Source organism: Gouania willdenowi, chromosome 16 (genome assembly GCF_900634775.1).
Source record: "Gouania willdenowi chromosome 16, fGouWil2.1, whole genome shotgun sequence".
NCBI lineage: Eukaryota > Metazoa > Chordata > Actinopteri > Blenniiformes > Gobiesocidae > Gouania > Gouania willdenowi.
Window position 1 is genome coordinate 29,748,382 of NC_041059.1, and position 21,673 is coordinate 29,770,054.

Genomic DNA, 21,673 nt, shown 5'->3' on the forward strand with positions numbered 1-21,673 from the left:
CTGCCAAAATAGGATATAAAAAGTGTTTATTTAGAGTTAGATTTACTAACTTCAAATGCGACTGGATTAATAGGCACACATTTTCACACAAATCTTTGAAGAATTTACTTTCTACTGAAAGAGCTAAATCTGATTTAAAGCATGTTATGTATAAAGATGAGCAAATTAATTCATCCATCCATTCATTCCTTTGCTTAGTTGACAATTAGCAACAAATTATTATTTTTATTATACCTTTTTAATATTCTTTAATAATACAGTTTAATTAAAATTCACAGTTCAAACACAAAAAACAGTAATGTATTTTCCCACATGGTATTTAAAGCAACCACCACCAGTATAGAGTTTGTTTCTCCTTTAAGTTATAAGTTCAGCAACTGGTCAGCGTTTTCAAGGCATTTTGCTGTTCATGATGACTTTCTCAGCACAGTAAGATAGTGTCGTCCAAAGCTTAACCCACCAATAACATTGTAGAAACAGTGTTCAATTTTTTGGAGTATTTTAAGAGTATCAAACTGTTCTTAAAAAAGTGTGCTTCGTGCAGTCTGGCAGCTCATTTCTGCATGTTTAATTTTATGAAGAGAACCAATCCAGTGATAAGTTGAGTGCATACACTACCATATAAAGGTGCAAAAGTAGAAGTTGGGGCCTGGTTTCTTCACATGTAGTTTTGTGTGCAAATTAAAGTGGACGGATATATTTATCTTGGTCAAAGAACATAAAATTACCTAGACAGGCTTAATTCATACACATTAGTGCATCATGACTTTAAATCTTCTTTTCCTCCTTTGTTACAATTTCAGTCTTGTCATCTTCTGCTTCTCCTCCTCCTAAAGGTTTAGAGACATTCATTACTTCATCTAACATTCAGTTTAAACACCGTAAAATAGTAGCAAGAGACAATATAATCTGCTTAGCTGCAAAATATTGAATAAAAAAAAAACCTCTTTGTTTCAATAATTGTTATTTTTCACATTCAAAACAGTTTTTTTCTGCACAAATTTACTCCTAAACCACCAGCTGTTTCCAGGCAGAGAACCCTTGCAGGTACATCTTCATACATTTGCAAAGATTAATAATTTTTTTTTTTTTTTTTTTGTTTTGAATACAGCTAATCAACATTAGCTCAGGTATAGCCTGTGCTACTAAAACTATTACAATAGAGTACCGGTACTCATTTAGCATTTACAGAGTAAATAAATAGCAACCTCTGTCTTCTCTGTCTGTGTCCTGCTTATTTACATTTTCTATTTAACAATGTGCCGGTATTTGTTCGAAGCACCTCACATGACACTCTGCTCTGGTAATTCTACGTCTAAACTGTCAAAACTCATTTAAGCCTTAACCGTCTCCTTCAGACACTCTAAACCCAACCTGGCAACCCCGCTTCTGCAGTGGTTCACTCTACTATCAGTGCTGTTTGAGGACTTCTTTTTTTCACTTGCAGTCAAATCTTACAATATTTCCCCCTTAGCCTCGAACAGAATGCTGCACCTAAAGTCTTAAGCGGAACAAAGCTGTCAGACCACATTTTACAAATCTTTCCACTTGCTCCCAGTCAGCCTCAGAATAGACTTTAAAGTTCTGCTGCTGGTGTATAAATGTGTGAATGGGTTTGGTCCAGAATACATCAGTGAGATGTTAGTCAGGTATGAACCCAGCAAGTCTCTCAGATCTATGGACACAGGTCAGATAGTGGAGCCCAGAGTTCACAGTAAACATGGTGACGCTGCTTTTAGTTGTTATTCTGCAAAGAAGTGGAACAAACTGCCAGCAGAGCTGAAGTCATTTTTGAATCCAATTTGAAAGCTTTTCATTTCTCCATTGCCTTATGACTAAGAGGGAGATTTTTAATCATTTTATTCTTGATTTTATGTTTTTTGATGCACTTTTTAATTATGCAAAGCACTGCATTGCCTTGTGTACAGTGCACATTTTATTTTTAAACGAGTTAATAAGTATTGTTCCCACAGAATGAACAGTGGTTACGTGTGTACTTAGTTTATGGATGTTGGTGTGTTTGGTCTAGTTCCAGTGAGAATAATTTTGTCTTTTTTCTTTTTAGATAGGTTAGGAGATACAAAATTTCCTGAATAAACAAAACCTCAACTTAACATAAGTGTTTGGTCTAGTTTGATACTCACCAAATGCTCTCCGGAACCGTTCTGATCTTTGCAGTGTGATGATAAACAAACCAAAGACCAGCAGGATACCAAAGAAGCCCCCAATGACACAGCCAATCAGGATGTAGTAGGAGACGCCATTATCTTAAACCGAATGAAAAGAAGGAGAAAAGTGTTAGTAACACAAAAATAAATTGGTCTTACTGTAAATATTTTTTTTTTTTTAAAGTTGGTATTCTTAGGTGTCATTAACCATAAACATGCAGAAATGCAGTTGGTTTGATAAGGTTCTGTGGCTGCTGACACACGACTCTTGTGCCGTTGTCTGAGAAAGAGGTTCCTTTGATGCTCCACACAGCAAGAGACTCATTTTTGGTCATTAAACAACTTCCATAGAGAGCCTGTGGAGATACATAGCAGGTTAGTGTTATGACCAATGTAGTTAATAAAGATGTAGTTTTTAAACTTGAGTATGAAAAAAAAAAACAATCACTAAATAAGATGAGAAAGGTTTTTATCAGATCAAAAACTGCACATGCACACAAAAACACCAGCTCACCTGGCTGACATCCTCTAAATGATCACTAGGACAGGTGATGGTATAGTTGCTTTGTCCTCTGTAGAAAGTGAATGTGAGTTGTGGGGTTTCTGGGGGCACGCCACAGTAAAATACTGCAGGCTGTCCCACAGCCACTGTGGTGTTCACAGGTATTGTAGAATACCCAGCAGCAGTAGCATCAGCAGCAGCATCAGCAGCAGCATCAGCAGCAGCATCAGCAGCAGCATCAGCAGTAGCATCAGCAGTAGCATCAGCAGTAGCAGCAGCATCAGCAGTGGTTGGTGCTGAGGTGATGGTCTGAGCTGGAGCAATCATTGTGTATTTGTTATTGAAGACAAAGAAAAAAGTTATAATAAATAAGACATATAAATACAAACAACAGACCTGATAACAACAGTGGTTATCAGTGTATTCTTAAAGATTCTAGTTTAAATTATTGTGTATATTGCTGACTCCAGTATAAATTGAAAAGTAAAAACTAGTTAAAAAGTCTGTCTTTGATCCTGTTTAGAGTCAGCGCACTCATGCCATGTATTCAGCATATATTTTGAAATCTGAAAGGCTCTTACCTAAAGAGGGAGTGCCTCTCTGGAGGACGACCAATAGCAGCAAGCACACTTGTAGGACTATCGCCATCGTCATCTTTCTGCTTTTTATTTTCCTTTTCTTTTTGTCTTCTTCACTGTGGCCACAATAGGTGCGTTTTCTGCTTTACATTCATCAAAAACACTGAAAAGTCACAGTATGTATATTGCTAAATGTTACAGAAGCACAGTCATGGTGTATGTGTGTAATGTTTGTTGATGGTGTTGTATCAGAGGTTTGATAGGATGCCAGTAAAGTTGCTGGAGTACAGTGGTGATGTGATTTACAAGAGACACCAGGTTATTTCTTGGGAGGGAAAACAAAAGCACCACCTGTTGATTAATCAGTGCTCTTGCAAAATGACCCGCCCATTCTTAGAAGATACTGTTGATGATGGTGTGTGGATCATTAAAGTGCTTTGGGGAGAAAGACTATTTGGACATTGATGCAATCCATTTGATGGACCCAATGACTTCCTCTACGAAAGGTATAGATATTGGTCAGATGGACTGCACTACATTTGTGAAGTGATGGAGCCATTCAATCAAAGATCTTCTTCACTGTGGCCACAATAGGTGCGTTTTATGCTTTACATTCATCAAAAACACTGAAAAGTCACAGTATGTATATTGCTAAATGTTACAGAAACACAGTCATGGTGTATGTATGTAATGTTGCTGAAAAAAAGATAAGAAGAAAGACAACTAACCAGTTACATAGACTGTAAATTCCCAGCGGTTCTGTAAAAAACCTCCGTCTCTGGTAAATGTCCTGGGTAAAAATCCACTTTGTGATGAAATCAGGTGCCTGGATGTCTTTGTGAGGTGCTCTGACTAGTTCAGATGGGGATAATGTGTTAGAATGCTCAATTTTTCTCCGTCCGCTTCAATCTTGCTCGATCTTCCACTCTCAACAGATGTAATGATCAAAACAACTTCGTCCTCAAAGGAATTCTGACATTATCCTGATCTGTAGGAGGATTCCTGTAAGACAAACAAACTGGTTGAGCTGGCCCTGCCTGTAATAAATAAAGCTGCTGAGACACCAGTGGATATGAATAGGCTAGCTCTCTCACACACACACCCTCACTGACAATTCAATATAATATGCGAAATACGCGTAAGATAAACCACAGTTCTTGACCTAAAGAAGATGTAGAGAAAGACAAATACCTATGAAAGAGCCGGAGTAACCCTGCGTTAGAACAAATCTAAAGCAACAATAACATTCACTTTCTCAGTTTGACAGCACCTGATAACTACTCTAAACCAGGGCTTTGGCAGTCATTTCCTGGAGGGTGGCTGTCATGTGCAGGTCTCTCTGCTCTGTAAAGGTGTTGATGAAACAACCGGCCCATAAACGAGCTATTTACTTCTTAGATGAGCCAATGTAGTGAGTCATACAATGCATCATAGTCCTCATAGAAATGTGTTTGTTAACGCTTTTAATGTTGGCGTAACATTTGTATGAATACTCAATGGGACATATAATCCTCAGCTTTAGTGGATAGCACCTTGATGCCTTGAAAATATAGACCTTTGCGACTGACGTCACGGCACTTTGACCCAGCGCCATCTTGGAAGATGACAGCCGTAAAAACAATTTAGTTTAATCTAATTGCTTGAAGAAAGACTTGTGTACTCCAGTCCCAACACAGCGCAAAAGTTTACCATCGTTGTGGGCTCTCTGCTTCGCTATAACATTTCCTGCAGTGGCTTGTTCTTCCATCATGAAATGCAAGAAAGTTCAGACGATTGATGATAACACACATTTTATTTGTTGCCACCATTCCTATCAGTCAATTCCTATCACAAGAAGAATTAAAACAACAAAATATGACAAATACGCGCACATTAAACAATTAAAAAGTTTCTTATAACAAAGGAGTGCGTGAAAAGTATATTATCAGACACGGTAGGCATTTAAATAGATGATTTAGAAAAGTTGAGTTCAATATGTAGGCGTGAGGTTGTTGATGGTGTTGTATCAGAGGTTTGATAGGATGCCAGTAAAGTTGCTGGAGTACAGTGGTGATGTGATTTACAAGAGACACCAGGTTATTTCTTGGGAGGGAAAACAAAAGCACCACCTGTTGATAATAAAGACTATGTAAAATACAAATGTACACCTTATGAATATGTAGTGTTACTAAGCTGCATACTGAATGCAGCATGTCTTTTTCACAGCGTTCCTTAGAGGAATTGGGGCCATATTGTACACACGTCTCCATCTGTGGAACTCTGGTGGAATATGAGGGGGACCACGTCAACAGAAAATGTTCAAAGCTTCAACATGCAGTTGGTTCATATAAAGCAGAGGTAATTGCAACGCACAATCATTTCACATTCAGTTACTTCTTATGTATATGTCTCATTTTAAATTATTTATAGCATTATCATTAAAAATTATTATACAGCCCAAACAACAGCATTGTCAAAGTTGTACTTTATTCAAGTCTTTCCAAATGCACATTAAGAGTGCTTTCACACATATAGTCCGGTGGACTCAGTGCGGTTCAGGCGGTGAATCTGCAACGTTGTTGCAATTTATTTTGGTCTGGTCCGCTTTCACACGTTATTTGCCAATCACACCAAACTTTCTGAACAACATCATGTCTCCTTCACTACCTTTCACTGTAGAAAATATTAACAATTTTCTGACCTTACCTTTGCTGAAGGTCTGGTAGCTCAGGTGTTGGTCTCCCTTCTTTTAAAAACTGTTGTTTTTCCTCAAAAGAAAGTTTCTTTATCATCTCTAGCGCTGTCATCCTGTCTGTAGTGTTATCCCTCTTCTAGCTAGAGAACGTAGCAGCAGCAGCTACGTGATATCAATTCACTAATGCACTGTGAACTTACGTGTATCATTTAGCATAGCGCGGTTACATCCAAAGGCAGCTGTCTATGCTGGCAACGTAAATGGTTGTCATTTTGGGGGAAGTGACTGCGCATGCGCAAACACAAAAACACGGTATGGAAACAGAGGCAAAGCAGCAATGTGCTTTTGGGAGAAGGTGTGGCCTCTTGTCCTCAAGCGGAGTGAGACTTTGCAGCATCTCTGCCGTATCAGGAAATAGCGATGTTTAGTCATTTGGGCTATGACACTTTCAAACTTATAAGTATTGTAGGCTATCGGAAATTGAAAAATAAGTAATTTATAATTATATCATAATTAAAACAAATAATCAAAATATCAATTCACCCTTGGGTAGGCACTGCCTACCTTGCCTACCCTGACTGCACGTCACTGGTAAATAATAGGGATGTAACAATTCACTCAACTCCGATACGATTCGATTCACGATACTGGGTTCACGATACAATTATCTCACGATTTATTTTACAAAATGGGACTGTAGTCAAATGATGATTTCCTTTTATTTTTCATTGTCAAAAGAATCCCTTGAAAAACTATTCAAAACAATGCAATTTAACTAAAAATAAATCTTGAATGAAATAAATAAAGGAATAATACAAATGAAGAAAAAACCTATTCATTTAAATTCTGGTTCTATATTGAACAATGCAAAACTGCATAATAGTTATTTTTCTTTTTAAAAGTGCAACTGAAAATGTATTTTGTGCCTTAACAATTGGACTTTTTTAAAAAAAAAAAAAAAAAAAACAGTCATTGCACTGATTTACGTCAGATATATGTTTGGACCAGCAGAGGGCGCTGGTAACCCAGTGGTCGGTTGCCATGCAGCAGATATTATAACAGTAAAGAAGAGATGCTACACTAGCAGACAAAGCTAATAGAAAAACGTGACTTTTACAGATATTCACGTAATATCACAGATATTCTTTCGGTGCTAAAGGGGTAAGGAATCATTTATGAACATATTTAAGAGTATAAGGCAGTCAGAAAGAAAGTAGTAGCAGATTCCGTCTGACGCCTCAACATTGGACGAGAAGGATAAATACTGTATGTTTTGTTCAAAGTCCACATATTGTCTCCTATTTCTTATATAACTTTTAACTCAGTTTAGGGCGTTGTGCCTAATGCCGTTGTTTTGAAGCTTTTCCTCCAGAATATCATGGTTTATTGTGTCAAATGCTTTTTTAAGGTCCAAAAAAATGCCGAATACAAATAAATTATTTTCTAATGCATCTCTTATATTTTCCGTGGTATCAGTTATAGCCATTGCTGTTGAACGTCCCTTTCTGAACCCATATTGGCCTTCGTGTAATATATTATTCTCTTCTATGAATTTGTCCAGGCTTTTCATGAACAGTTTTTCTAGAATTTTCGATAATTGCAGTAATATTGAAATAGGTCGATAGTTGGTGAAATCTCGTTTGTCTCCACTCTTGTGGATCGGTCTGATTTTTGCGATTTTCATTTGGTCTGGGAAAATACCATTTTTGAATGAGAGATTGCTGATATATGTTAGCGGTGGTGTTATTTCAGCTGTTATACTTTTTAGTAGACTCATAGTTAGATTATTAACGTCTCTGGATTTTTTTGAATTACAGTTTGTAATGATTGCTTTCACCTCTGCTTCCGTTACTTCTTCAAGTGTTAAATAGTTATCATTCTCTATATTCTCACTGTCAAAATGGTTCCATTTAAGTGTTGGATGTTGATAGATTCCTCTCCCAGTCTCCATTCCAATATTTATAAAAAAATTAGTAAGTTCTTCTGCGATTTTTTTTCTTATTGTATTCCTTTAAGTTGTTTATTATAAAGTGATCTGTGGCTTCTTCTTTGCTTTTACGCAAAGTTATGGAATTTATAATTTCCCAAAGTTTTTGGTTTTTGTTTTTGTTCTCTTTTAATTGTTTTTCATAATTTTCTCTTTTCTTTTCTCTTAGGAGAGTTTTGACTTTGTTTCTGTATTTTTTGTATCGTAGTTCTGTTTTCAATGTTTTATCTTTAAGATATTTTTTATATAGTGTATTTTTTTTTTGCATGCTTTTGATAATTTTTTATTAATCCAGGGTATTGTGTTTGTCTTACGGTTGATTGTTATTTGTTTCAAAGGGCAGCATTTATCATATATTGTAGTTATTATGTCTGTGAATGTAATATTATTATTATTATTATTATTATTATTATTTTTTTTTTTTTTTTTTTTTTTTTTTACGTTACTGGCACTTTACTTTGATTTTTTTAGTTCAAAATGGGGACGTTCAAATGTAAATGAATTATTTCACCCGTTTGAGGCTAAAAGTTGATATTAATGACTCCAAAGACATTTCTTAAACAAATTAGTAACTAAGTTTTATGATTCACCTTTAGACATGTGTTTTATGCTTAAGTTTTATCATAAATTATACATTTTTTATGTTTTGCTTCAATGTCCAACAAGTTAAAAGACTAAAAAATACACAAAAAACAAAGATGTAGTAGTAAAGAAAACACTAGAACAAAATGATAGAATGCTTGGAATTTTAAAAAAAAGTTTATTCCATCACATTCTTTACTAGAAATAAATAGGTCATTTCATCACAAAGGACATCAATTAAATACAGATGATACAAACTATAACAGTCTAAAGTACAAAAGACTTTGTCAAAGAAAACCCAGGGTGACCACAAGGTCCTTAAAAAGAGTTAAATATTTTTTTTTACAAATAAAAAGCTTTAAAAAGTCTTAAATTGTCTTAAATTCAGATTAGATACGTTTTAAATGTGTTTTAGTCACGTCACCACGAGAATTTCTTGTGAGCACGGACTGAACGCTCTTCTCATGCAGACAAACTGGCTGTCGTGTGATTATGTTTCACTGACTGTGACGTGCAGCAGGTAAATCACTACAACATCCTAATATTATTCTGTTTGGAAGAGACAAAACGTATCGTTAGCCTCTCTGGTAGCTAACCTGATGCTAGTTTGTGTGCTCACGAATATTTGAGTGCGTGTTTGTGTGTGTTAGTGTGCGCGCGCTCACGCCTGTGATTGTGTGTGTGATACTTTTTTATTATATCATCTTAAGCAGGGTTTAAATGTGCTTTATATATATGTAACCAGGCGGTTAAAGTGTGGTCGTTTCCCACCGTCATATATCCCGTGAACGCATCATCCCTGTTTATCGGACGCTTTCTTAACCACACCCTCTGATTAGAAGGATTATTAGCAGGTGTGCACGCCGTAGCGTCTGCGTGTTCGGGGCTCTTAGGTTGTACTGTCGGGTGCTAAATGCTATCAATGGAGTTTGCATTGAGTGGGAAATGCTGCTCTTGTGAGGCGCCCTGAGCCCCTGTGGGAACTGGGTTTCCAAGTTGGCCGCTGGTGTTTAAATAAGCTTTCAAATCATGTTTAAATAAGCTCTAAAATCATGTATAAATAAGCTCTCAAATCATGTTTAATTAAAATTTCAAATCATGTTTAAATAAGCTCTCAAATCATGTTTAATTAAAATTTAAAATCATTTTTAAATAAGCTCTCAAATCATGTTTACTAAACTTGGCACCATGCACTTTAACTGAATGAAGTGAGGTTTAGAAAATGGGTAAAGTTTGTTAGTTGGTTGAAGAGTTGCACCTGAACCTAATATGGTCGATTAGAAGGATGTGAGTATACTGTAGGTCTATCTGGAGCTGTCACGATACCAAAATGAGTAACCACAATACTATACCAGACAAATATTATTATTATTATTATTATTATGAACTGCAATGTATTTGTACAGGTTAGAAATACTTATTAATTACTTATAGTGTTGTTTGGTGCATGATGAGAGTACATGAACAAAAGCATAAAAGCAATTAAAAAAAACAACTAATAAATGAAGTTAGAATTTATATGGTTGAAATTTAAAAAATAACCATTCGGTTTCCTTTGCACAGCAATGTATGTTTAACTAATATAAATAATCAACTTATGATAACAAATCCACTGTCTTTTAGAAAAAAAAAACAAAAAACTATTTGACAATAATGCTTCTTCTCCAACATAATAAACCATAGAGGATAAAATACAATAAACAGGAACTGATTCCCTGAGAAAACTATATTTGTATGCATTTTCTGGGTGACGTCACTGGTGTTTTATGAGATTAGATGTGATCCCTCTTTTGTGTGTATGCAAACTGTAAATACTGTTTGTACATTGTTAATATCTCTGTTAATATAAATTAAATTAAAAAAAATAAAGAAAAAAGGTCGCTCTGAGTCCGTGCAGAAGTCCTTTGGCTCCTATAGCTGGTGACAGCGCCTGCACAGTAGATCTCCTATTGTTTTATCGTCTCTGCTTCTTTTAAAGCCAAATTAGTTCCAAATGGGACTTTTGGAGTTTGGATTTTTTAGTAAAATTAGTGATGCCACGGCAGACTCACCGCTGGGGCCCGGTGCTTCTGCCATGTGTTGTCTCGTGTTTGTGACTGTAACCGTTGTGTAGAATTTCTAGTAAAGTAGGAACTGTTAAAATTTGGTACCGCGGGGTACCGTAGGTATCGTGCAACTATAGGTTAATCGTCATCATTTCTCACTCACTCACAACCTTATTTGCACACTCTTGGACTCAAGGAGGCAAAGATGAGGTCAAAGCATTTTACTGACATAACAAAACAACACGCTTCTCACACAAGTACCGTTACTCCCCTTAATGACCTGCTGTCAGTCTGTCATACAAATATGGGACAAAAACATGGGTGATATTTATATATAGATCTATTTATCAATCTGTGTCTTATAAATAATAAGTTCTAAATAAAATCCACATGAGCCAAATTAAAAGTTAGAGCCTTTTAATACCTGAAGTCTCAGGGCATTAACGTGGACATGAAAAATAACATTTAAATGAAAAAAATAGATATAAGATAAAAGCTTCTTTAAAAATATAAATAAGTGATAAGTCAACAAATAACTAATAACAATATTATATGAGCATTGTGCTGAGTTTTCACCGTGTTTGTCCATGTTGTGAAATGGCTGATCAGCTTTTTCTGTAAAAACACCACCTGCTTCCCTTTTGGCCTCTTTAATCTGGCAGGTTTATCTTATGTAGCCACCAGAGGTATAAAGAGTACTGATATATCCTACTCAAGTAGAAGTACTGTTATTTGAAAGAAATGGCACTGATGATCTCGGTAGGTACTTTGAACATGTTTTAATCAAGTTAAAAAAGTTTGTTCTCTAGTTCGATTGGAGAATAACTAAATGACAAAAAAAAAAAAACACTTACAAAGCTGCTTTCTCCTTTCTTACCACATGGTGGCAGTCTAAGCACACATCTTACTGAGCTCAGAAAATGTCTTTTGATACAATGTGAACCGACCTGCATAAGAAGAAACCAAATCGATCAGGACAAATGACCATCTATTCTATATGTTCTTTGATATAAATAAATATGATCAATATAAATAGGCCATGTAAAAAATATTGTCCTCCTAAACAATTTAAAAGCTTTCTTTTTTTCAGTTTTTAATAATTTTATAGGTAAAAATATGTTGACTTTTGGAAATATAATTGTATTTTGACATAACATAGTTATTGCGTTAAACTCTGCAGAAAAGCTTGGTGATTAGAAATCGCCTTCATTTTAAATCCACATATGGATTGGATTTAGATAATCATCTGTAAAGCCATTATTAAACAATCTTCTGATAGGACAATCTCTGTTAAAGTTGTAATATTGTAATTCAAATAAAATTGGCGTATAAAAATTGTCATTTACTATTTAATTAAATGCAAAACTGGGGAAGCATTTTACAGTTCTGTGGCTTACACATATGTAGTTAAAATAGGTTTCATATCATAACTTGTCCTCTTAAGGATCATTTTACCATTAAAAGAAAAAGAAAATCTAGGGCTATATACTGACACAAAAAATGTTCAGACGCCCACACCAAAAATATTAAGGCTAATATTTTCATGAATAACAAAGCCTAACAAGGTAACCAAGTATTGAGACAGAAAATTAGATAAAAGATAATATTTTTTACTGTATTCTACAGCTGACTTAAGACATGGGTCAAAACCGACCTGGTATCATAACTGATTGTTACAGAAAACTGAAGTTTTATGGGGTTATTTATTAAAGACTCAGTAATTGTGATTAATTGTAATTTAACTTTAGTAATTCAGAACATAAATGTAATTGAATTTCAGCGGAAAATATGCTTCTAATTTTAATTGTTATTGGAAAAAATGCCCATCAACGTAATCATAATTGCGTTGTAATTGAACATGGATAATTGAATGCGTAATTGTATTTTTAAAATGTAATTGACTCCAACCCTGATTCAAGCTAAAGTTTACATGCACTAGATTTACAACCTTTTAAAATGATTGCAGTAACAAAGTGGTGAAGGGGTATAGAAGATTCATTGAAAAGATAAAACTAACCTGAAAAAAACCAGCAAGACAAACTGTATTTATTACACAATATTTATTAACAACAATTCTAATTAGAAAATCAACTTTTTACACAAGAATGAGAATGAAGGAGATGTAAATAAAGTTTTCTCAGAGATTTCATCATCAGAGTCATCCCTCTGTTTAGTTCCCTCTGTGCAGATGTTGAGCAAAAGATGGAAAGGAGGTCTTGTATCTCAGGGATGAAAGTTATGTAGATTTGTATGGGGGTACCAAGTGTAAAAATGTAGTTTAAAAGTTGTAGCTAACACATTTTCATTTTTTATCTCACTTTTCTCATATTTAGCATGTTCCTACATTTAACCACTTAGAGGTAAAAAAAAGCATTAAATCTAAATATTTAAATCTAAATGTTATATGTTATATCTAAATGTTAAATCTATATCTAAATTCAATTCAACTCAACCTTAACTTTAACTTTATTTATATAGCGCAAAATACAACAAAGTCATCTCAAAGCGCCGAACAAAATATAAAGTCCATAGTAAAAAAGAAGAAAGAACCCAACAAGATCCACATGAACAAGCATTTAGCGACAGTGGGAAGAAAAAACTCCCTTTTTTTATAGGAAGAAATCTCCAGCGGAACCAGGTTCAGAGGTGGCAGCCATCCGCTTCAACTGGTTGGGTTAGTGAACAGAGGGACAAACAGAATAGGATAGAAGGATAGTCCATCCGAGTGTTCCAGACCAGTTGACTCGCAAAATCTTATATCTAAATGTTAAATCTAAATCTAAATATTAAATCTAAATCTAAATCTAAATTTAAATCTAAATATTAAATCTAAATTTAAATATTAAATCTAAATTTAAATATTAAATTTAAATATTAAATCTAAATACTAAATTTAAATCTACATATTAAAAATAATTTAAATATTAAATCTAAATATTAAATCTAAATTTAAATATTAAATCTAAATATTAAATATTAAATCTAAATATTAAATATACATATTAAATATAAATATTAAATCTAAATATTAAATCTAAATTTAAATATTAAATCTAAATACTAAATTTAAATCTAAATTTAAATATTAAATCTAAATATTAAATCTAAATCTAAATATTAAATTTCAATCTAAATCTAAATATTAAATCTAAATATTAAATTTAAATCTAAATATTAAATTTAAATCTAAATATTAAATATTAAATCTAAATATTAAATCTAAATTTAAATATTAAATCTAAATTTAAATATTAAATCTAAATTTAAATATTAAATCTAAATATTAAATCTAAATCTAAATGTAAATAGTATATGTTAAATCTAACTAACTGGTCAGTAGTATTTTAACAGCCAATCTTCAGCACGCCGTCCAGCATTTCCCACATGACTGACTATTTACAAAACACACACCGTCTCCTTCACCTTACTCTACTTTGCCCCACCAAAGCGCCTCTTCCTGCCACAGCTCCCCCTACAGGCTCCACCCGTTACTACATTCCTCTGCTCACACCTTTCCCATTCAGTCCATAATCACAGCCAGGCCCCCTAAACTCTACAAAAATGACACTAAACGCATAAAACGGCCCAATCCCATCCTCCGTCCACTCCCTCGTTCCTCACAGCCACCCTCAATGCTGAAAATACTGAAACTGGCTCTCCTTAACACCCGTTCACTGAACAATGAAGCACTTATCCTACATGAATTCATAACAGACAATAACCTGGACTTCCTCTGCATCACTGAAACCTGGCATAAACCTCTGGACTATTTCTCACTAAACCAAGCCACTCCCCCGGTTACACTTACATTGAACAGCCCCATCTCACTGGCCGGGGCGGTGGCGTAGCCTCAGTCCAAAAAAGCCCTCAACATCAGCACCATATCCACAACATCCTTTCAGTCATTCTGAATCCCTTGCTCTACTGGACTGCCACAACTTCACTCAGCAAGTCAACTTCCCCTCACACACCCATGGCCACACCCTAGATTTAGTCTGCTCCACCGGTCTCACCATCCAGTAACTTTCCAGTACTGACCTCTGCATCTCCGATCATCTGGCTATCATCATGGACCTCCACCTCCCCCTCCCCACCCTCCACCCCAACGACAAGCAAACCATTTGTTTTAGAAACCTGAAATCCATCTCTCCTCATGATTTTTCCACTTCTCTTCTTAACCTTCTGTCTGCCTCCCTCCCGCTCTCTGACGACCCCACGGACCTTGTTAATCATTACAATAATTGCCTCTCCTCCTGCCTCGACCAACTTGCCCCCTCCAAAACCAAATTAGTCTCATTTACACACACTGCCCCCGGTACACCCCCGACCTCAGAAAACTAAAAACTCACAAACACCTACTTGAACTTCTCCACATAAAAAAACGGTTTAACAGTCCATCTCCAAGCCTACTCCGATCACCTTCAACTATACAAAACTGCCCTGAACACCGCCCGCTCTAACTACTACTCTAACCTTAACCTAAATGTTTCACACATTTGCTAATTGACCCCACCCCTTGGAACCTCAACCAATACACAAGCAGAGACACACACAGCCGCTCCCACCCACCTCTTCACTGATACCTGCCTGGGTGATATGTATGGCTGGTTCTCTCCCGGCGGTGGAGATCGAGTGCATATCACCCAGACAGGCATTGGTGAAAGGGTGTGTGGGAGCGGCTGTGTGTCTCTCTGCTTGTGTAATGGTTGAGGTTACAAGGGGTGGGGTAAATTAGCATATGTGCGAAATATTTAGGTTCAACATTTAGATTTAGATTTAATATTTAGATATAAGATTAAGCATTTAGATATGATATATAACATTTAGATTTAGATTTAAACATTTAGATTTAACATAGGGGTGGGCGATATGGGAAAAATATCATATCAATTTTTTCTTTGTGAAATCACGCTCGCGATTTTATCACGATTTTTTTCACTCAAATCATTTAGACTATTTTAAAGTTATTTTAATAAAACCTTCTTAAAATCATCACCCTAAATGAAAAATAGGAATAAAAGATAATTTAGGACAAGGTAATTACAAAACAAGTTATTTTAGTCCCAGTCTTTTTACTTTGTTTAACTAAAGTGGTGTAGCATTAGCATTAGCAACACTTGCTACATAACAAGGCAGCATATCAGTCTAGTGATTTATATTTGTTATTGAGGTAACACAATCATATTAATAAAATCCTACTTTAAGCAGTGTTTGAATGCCTCATTTCACACAGTTTAGACAATCATATTCTTTACAAGATAAAATGTTACTGCTTTGGTTACATTAGGCCTGTGTGATATGGACCAATATTCATCTCTCTATTTTTTTCCTCAATATGGCAATAGGTGATATAAATTCCATTATTATTATTTTTTTTTTTCAATAGTTTTACAAGAAAAACAATAATGGGTCATTTTTACACTTGGCACCTCATAGATTTGGGTGGGCAGTAGATAAGCAGTATTGTAGAAAAGGGGTGGGGGTACCACCAGGTGACCACAACCAGCCCCTCCTCCTCCTCCTCCTCCTCAAGGCCAGCTGATTGGTGTAATGTTCTTTTTATGTCCAGAGACGGTTGCTGTACTGCTTTTTGTTGCTGAGAATGTCCTTATTGGCATCGTTGCCCCAAAGATGGTCCTTGTTGGTATTTTTGAATCCTTTAGAAAGTTCTGGAGGGTGGAGCGGATGCTTGACAAGAATAATTGGTTTCCCTCATCAGAGAAATGAACTCCGTCTGAAATAAACAGTGATCGTTTGTAGAATCGCAGGAGAGGATGTTCAACAACGTCTCCTTTGAAACAGACAGACGTCCTCTTGACAAAATGATTGATGGTTTTTCTGTCCCTGATGATCTGGGACAGCTTCCCGTACCTCCAGGATCTGCGTTCATTAATGGAGGAGAAGATGATCTTCATTGCAGGGAATTTAATGTGCAATTTGGTAAAGTCCTCTTTAATAGTGTAGGCCAGACTATTTGCACTGTTTATGCCCAGGTTGTTTCCTCCGGCGTGAACCAGGAGGATGTCAGGGGGTCCCTGGGTGGAAAGCTGACCATAAAAACAAGGCAGAACTCCTTCCCACCTCATCCCTCCTTTTCCAAACCAGTGCACAATGGCATCCAGTCCCAAATTATCTCCAAAAAGCTTTAGTGCAGCCTCCTCGCCCCGCCGGATGTAACTGGAGCCGATTATCCACACGTTGTCCTTTCTCTGTGAACTGTAACATAGACATGGAATCAGGTTAGGATTCATGAAAATAAATACAAAAAAGTACTCATCATTGTCGTTTAGCCTGTCCATGTTTTATCATCATATTAGCTGGGAGTGTGTAGTTCCAGTTACGAGTTAAGCCTCACTTCAGATTGAAGATTCTAATTAAAAGTCAGCTCTGAGATTCTTTTTCTCTCCAATGGCTACAGGTCATTACTTCATACAGTATAAACCAATGGTTCTCAAACTTTTTAGACTCAAGTACCCCTTTTCTCTTATTTCTGAATCCAAGTACTCCCTTTTATCCGACTACAACATTTTATTCAGAAGTCTGTGAAAAAACAACTATAAAGCACAATGATGGAAATAATGAGTGATAACACACATTTGAAAGAATCTCATTTTGTAAATAAATAGAATGAAACAGTATTTAGTGCCTACTGAATAGATTTATTTCTATAGATTTTACCATATACAATCATCTCCCTCATCACGTGGGACCAAGACTGACCCTTGTATTTTCAGTTCATGTTCTAATGATTAGAACATGAACTGAAAATAATAATAATAATTAATATTAATAACTAATAATAACCATTCAATATCATTTCTTACATCATTTTGTGTCTTTTTAGTGTCTATTTTGTTGTTTTTTGTCTGTTCTTTTTTATTATTCACTATATTTTTCTCTTATTTTGTGTGTCTTTCAGTGTTGGTAACGTTACTTTAAAAAAGTAATATTATATTGTAATTATAACTATTAATATTAGTTATAGTACTCACTACTTGATCCAAAAAGTAACTGAGTTAGTAACTTAATTACTCGTTAATAAAAGTAACTCATTAACAAGGAAAGTAACTATTTGCGATACTTAAAAAAAAAAAAAAAAAAAAGAATCGTGTGTCATTGTGAGGTGCTTCATTAAATTCTAGTTACTTACAACGGATGTGGACAAAGTCTTCACTCCTGGATATAAAGTACACTTCACATGCACGTTCTTGCCTTTGACCACAATTAAATTAAAGTAGTATTTGTATCGCCACCTTAAAAATTACAACTTTTCATCGGAATGCTCCACGCTCGCCATTTCTGCTTCTTCATCAAATCTGTAGTGGTTGTGTGTGTGCTGCCACATGTGTAAAAACACTGTCTCTGATTGGCTGCCATGAAACATGACGCCGTCTTAGCCAATCATAATCGCTCACCTTGTTTTTAACCCACATCCTCACTATAGCTGCATATGAAGCCAGGGGATCTTTCTGATCACAGTTTATTCAATCAATACATGTAACTCACCGCATTTAATGTTCATTAACATTAACGGAGTTGTAATGGCGTAAAAAGTTTATCAGTTAGATTACCCTGTTACTGAAAAACAAACGCCGTTATTTTAAACGCCGTTATTTCAAACACTGGTGTATTTGTTGTTGTTTTGTGTGTTAGCTGGTAATAGTAAGTCATTTTCTCTCTTAGTGTGTGTGTGTTTGTTTGTCCTTTTGTATATTTTTCTCATATTTTGTGTGTTTTTAATGTCGTTTTGTGATTTTCCGGTAAAATTTAGTATGATCACTTTTAACTAGAAATAAACCTCATAAAACCCCATATTTTCAATGCTTTCTATTGTTAATTTTACTCTGTCTCTCTCAAGTACTCCCTGTAGTGCCATTGCCTACCCCCTAGGGGTACACGTACCCCCATTTGAGAAACACTGGTATAAACCATACGTTTTCATTATTTCTCCAACATGTGGAGTCTTTCTGATTGACATAAAACTACTACAAAACATTTGGAAGTGAGGCAGGACCATTTTCTAAATAAATATTTACAAAATTATGAAGGAAATAGCTATAAATATTTGATTTTAGCCCCTCCCAAAAAATAAATATAAATAAAAAAAACGAATTCATAAAAAATGTCTTACCTTTCAAGCTGATGCTGCTGGGCCGTCATTTTTTCATCCAGTTCGTCCAGTTTCCTGTTTCCACTGGTAGAAATGTGGTTTCACCACAAGATGTCGTCTGATCAACACAGTTGTAGAAAATTTGTTTGAAGAGCTCCACAAAAATGGTGCTGTTACTCACAGAGATGATGAGCAACTGAATATAAAAGTGGACTGTTAGTAATGGACAGTTAGGCTTGTTCCCCAGGCAACCCAACCTCTCATCTGATTGGTCAACACAGTTTTTTCAGCTCAACAATTGCATTTAAAGGAAAACAAAACATTTCAGAAAACAAAATGACAAATAATTCATTTTAAACAAACAAACAAACAAACAAACAAACAAACAAACAAACAAAGCAGTTATTGCGATTTTACAAAGAAAAACATTTTTTTTGTAAAATCGCAGTCACTGTTTTTTTTTTTTTTTCATTCAGACCATTTAGACTATTTTAAAGTTATTTATCAATAAAACAAACCATTTCACCAACTTTAAATGGAAAAATTGGATACAAGATAATAAAAAATCATGTAAGCAATTTATCAAACTGGTTCTATGTACAATTTACATCAAACAAAAATGTCGACAAGTTATTTTTAGTGACACAGCCTTTTTACTTAGTTTAACTAAAGAAGTGTAGCATTAGCAACACTTGCTACATAACAAGGCAGCATATCAGTGATTTTTTTATTTTTATTTTTTTGTCGAGGTAACACTCATGTTTATAAAATCCTACTTTAAGCCGTGTTTCGGACCCCTCATTTCCCACAGTTTGGACAATTACATGCTTTACAAGATAAAACATTACTTCTTTGTTTACATTAGGTCTGGGTGACATAGACCAATATTCATATCTCTATATTTTTCCTCAAAATGGTGATAGATGATATAAACTTTTTTATTTTTTTATTTTTCAATATAGTTTTACAAGAGAAACAATAATGGGTGAAAGTCAGTGGATAAAAATGTCACAAAAAGCCTTTTATTAATCACTAGCAGCACAATATCAACATTTTGTGTCACTTTTGACTTTTTCCTTCATTAAGGCTGAAATGTATGATTTATTACTGTAGTGTTGCTAAACCACATTCAGAACGTTGTCTCTTTAAGAAGTGTGTAAACAGTCCCAGAACCCATAAACAAGCCAGAACAAATGTAGTTTATACAATGTAGTGAATGAGTGTGTGTCAGGGTCATTATACTTTTTGAAATGTAATTTGTTTTTATTTGAATTTAGTTTTTCAGATTTTTTATTGATTTTAAGTTAGTTTGTTTAACTAACTAATTAAATAAAAAGGGAGTGACAAAGGAAGCGGAAAATGAACATATATCATTTAAGACCTCATTTACAAAATATGGACTTTTTCAAGATTTGGAAATTATCAAGGTGTGGTCCGTTCCTAATCAAGCCTTCCCCACTATCTGACTGCTTGTACACAGAATGATTGTTGGTTTATTGTCAAGAGAATCAGTGAACATAAAAGCTCCATCAGATGTGCCAATCCTAACTACTTGTAACCAGTGGCCAGTAATTTAATGCTGTTTCACACCTTATCTCTTCTGTCATTTCCAGGGAATTCAGCATGTACAGTTGTCAAGAGGATGAGACACTGACAAAAATAACTATTTTGGATTCACACACTAGACTCTCAACACCCAAAGAGCTTAAATATAGATTTTGATATGATTTAATATAATATGGATTCTTGTAGATTAGCCATGGTTTTAGACACTGCATATTGATCGTCTGCCTGATGTGTATGCAGTGTCCTCATCCTTTCATGCCAAGTATTTGTTCTGTTGGGGCAGAATAATTAGTTATGCTTAATAATATAATTACTTATATTTTAATCCTTAAGCCTTGGGGTGTAACTTTTCATTGTGTGATTTCTCATGTCTTCAACTTTAACTTGTCTTCACTCTGGGTCAGACTGCCTTGTCCAAAGCACATGATATGCTTACACACACACTCACATAGTCCCCAAAACATTCCCAAGGACAGGTGCGTAGGCACTCTCTGTGTGCGCACTCACATGTCACACACACACGCCATACACATCCATTCATTCACACACACAAACACAAACGCACACTCCTCCGTCTCTATGACAACCGACAGATACAGGACTGGTTGTTTAGACCCAAAAGAACAAACTGTCTTTCCTTTTTTCTCCCTCTGTCCTCACCTCCTCCCTCTCTCTGTATCTCTATCTCCTGGGGGGAGGAGGGAGGGGGACTGAGGGGAATATACGTATTGGATCAGAACTGTCTCACTCTGTCATCGAACGTCTGGCCGGACGGACATAATTTTGTACTCTCTTTTTTTTACTTAGTCTTAGTCTTAATAAATCTTTTCTATAAAATCATCAATGCTTCTCCTGGATTCCATCATTCAACCAGAGCAATGAATCATGTCTCAAATGAGGTCAACCGTAAATTCTGCCGTAACAATTGGCGATCACGAACAGGACCATCTTCTGTCCACCCCTCGGACAGAGACTGGATCACGAACCATCGGTTGAACCTCAAACACCAATTCGGACTAAGGTAAAGCTGCCTTTATAAATATATATATATATGTAAATTTTCATTTACATATATATATATTCGCTCTGTGTTGATTTTTTTTTGGAACCAGTCAAGCATTGTATTGATTTTCAGCTTTGAGCTTTGATTTTGATCCTCAGCTGTTCTGTGTTTTGACGCAGTGAATAGCCATGAGAAAGGCTCAAATGGTTGAGGTTCTGTGCTTTTTAATGCTGTAGGTTCTCTCTGGTTTTCTTCGGGCTCGGATATTTTGTTTAGGTCATTATTTACTTTGGTTTTGTTCGGACACCCACAGACAGCCTGTGAGGTCCTGACCAGAGATAGACGGGCAACCAAAGTTTCCAAAACATCCCAGCGGTGCCATGATCTGAGTTCACCTCTGTACCGAAAGATTAAAACCCCGAATCTAACCTAAATTGTGTTTCTGTGAATCAAACAGA

At 35.4% G+C, this 21,673-nt stretch overlaps 2 protein-coding genes across 2 annotated transcripts; both read right to left on the reverse strand.

The window, feature by feature from the left end:
* Positions 1-219: 219 nt before the first annotated feature.
* Positions 220-4,560, reverse strand: LOC114478248 (uncharacterized). The gene is made up of 7 exons (XM_028471201.1): positions 4,440-4,560; positions 3,977-4,250; positions 3,252-3,364; positions 2,683-2,984; positions 2,377-2,524; positions 2,145-2,267; positions 220-830 (listed from the first exon to the last, which is right to left on the reverse strand). Exons 3-7 carry the CDS (start codon positions 3,322-3,324, stop codon positions 769-771), a joined length of 708 nt encoding a protein of 235 aa, XP_028327002.1. The 5' UTR covers positions 3,325-3,364; positions 3,977-4,250; positions 4,440-4,560; the 3' UTR covers positions 220-768.
* Positions 4,561-15,855: 11,295 nt separating this feature from the next.
* On the reverse strand, positions 15,856-18,873 carry LOC114478247 (uncharacterized). The gene is made up of 2 exons (XM_028471200.1): positions 18,668-18,873; positions 15,856-16,752 (listed from the first exon to the last, which is right to left on the reverse strand). Exons 1-2 carry the CDS (start codon positions 18,694-18,696, stop codon positions 16,065-16,067), a joined length of 717 nt encoding a protein of 238 aa, XP_028327001.1. The 5' UTR covers positions 18,697-18,873; the 3' UTR covers positions 15,856-16,064.
* Between the last annotated feature and the right edge of the window lie 2,800 nt (positions 18,874-21,673).

Coding starts and splice junctions, on each gene's coding strand:
- LOC114478248 (XM_028471201.1), bottom strand. CDS start 3,324: ATGACGATGGCGATAGTCCTACAAGTGTGCTTGCTGCTATTGGTCGTC. Junction 2,525..2,682: donor ATTTAGAGGATGTCAGCCAG/GTGAGCTGGTGT, acceptor GTATCTCCACAG/GCTCTCTATGGAAGTTGTTT. Junction 2,268..2,376: donor TGCATTTCTGCATGTTTATG/GTTAATGACACC, acceptor ATTCGGTTTAAG/ATAATGGCGTCTCCTACTAC.
- LOC114478247 (XM_028471200.1), bottom strand. CDS start 18,696: ATGACGGCCCAGCAGCATCAGCTTGAAAG. Junction 16,753..18,667: donor CAGCAGCATCAGCTTGAAAG/GTAAGACATTTT, acceptor TCTATGTTACAG/TTCACAGAGAAAGGACAACG.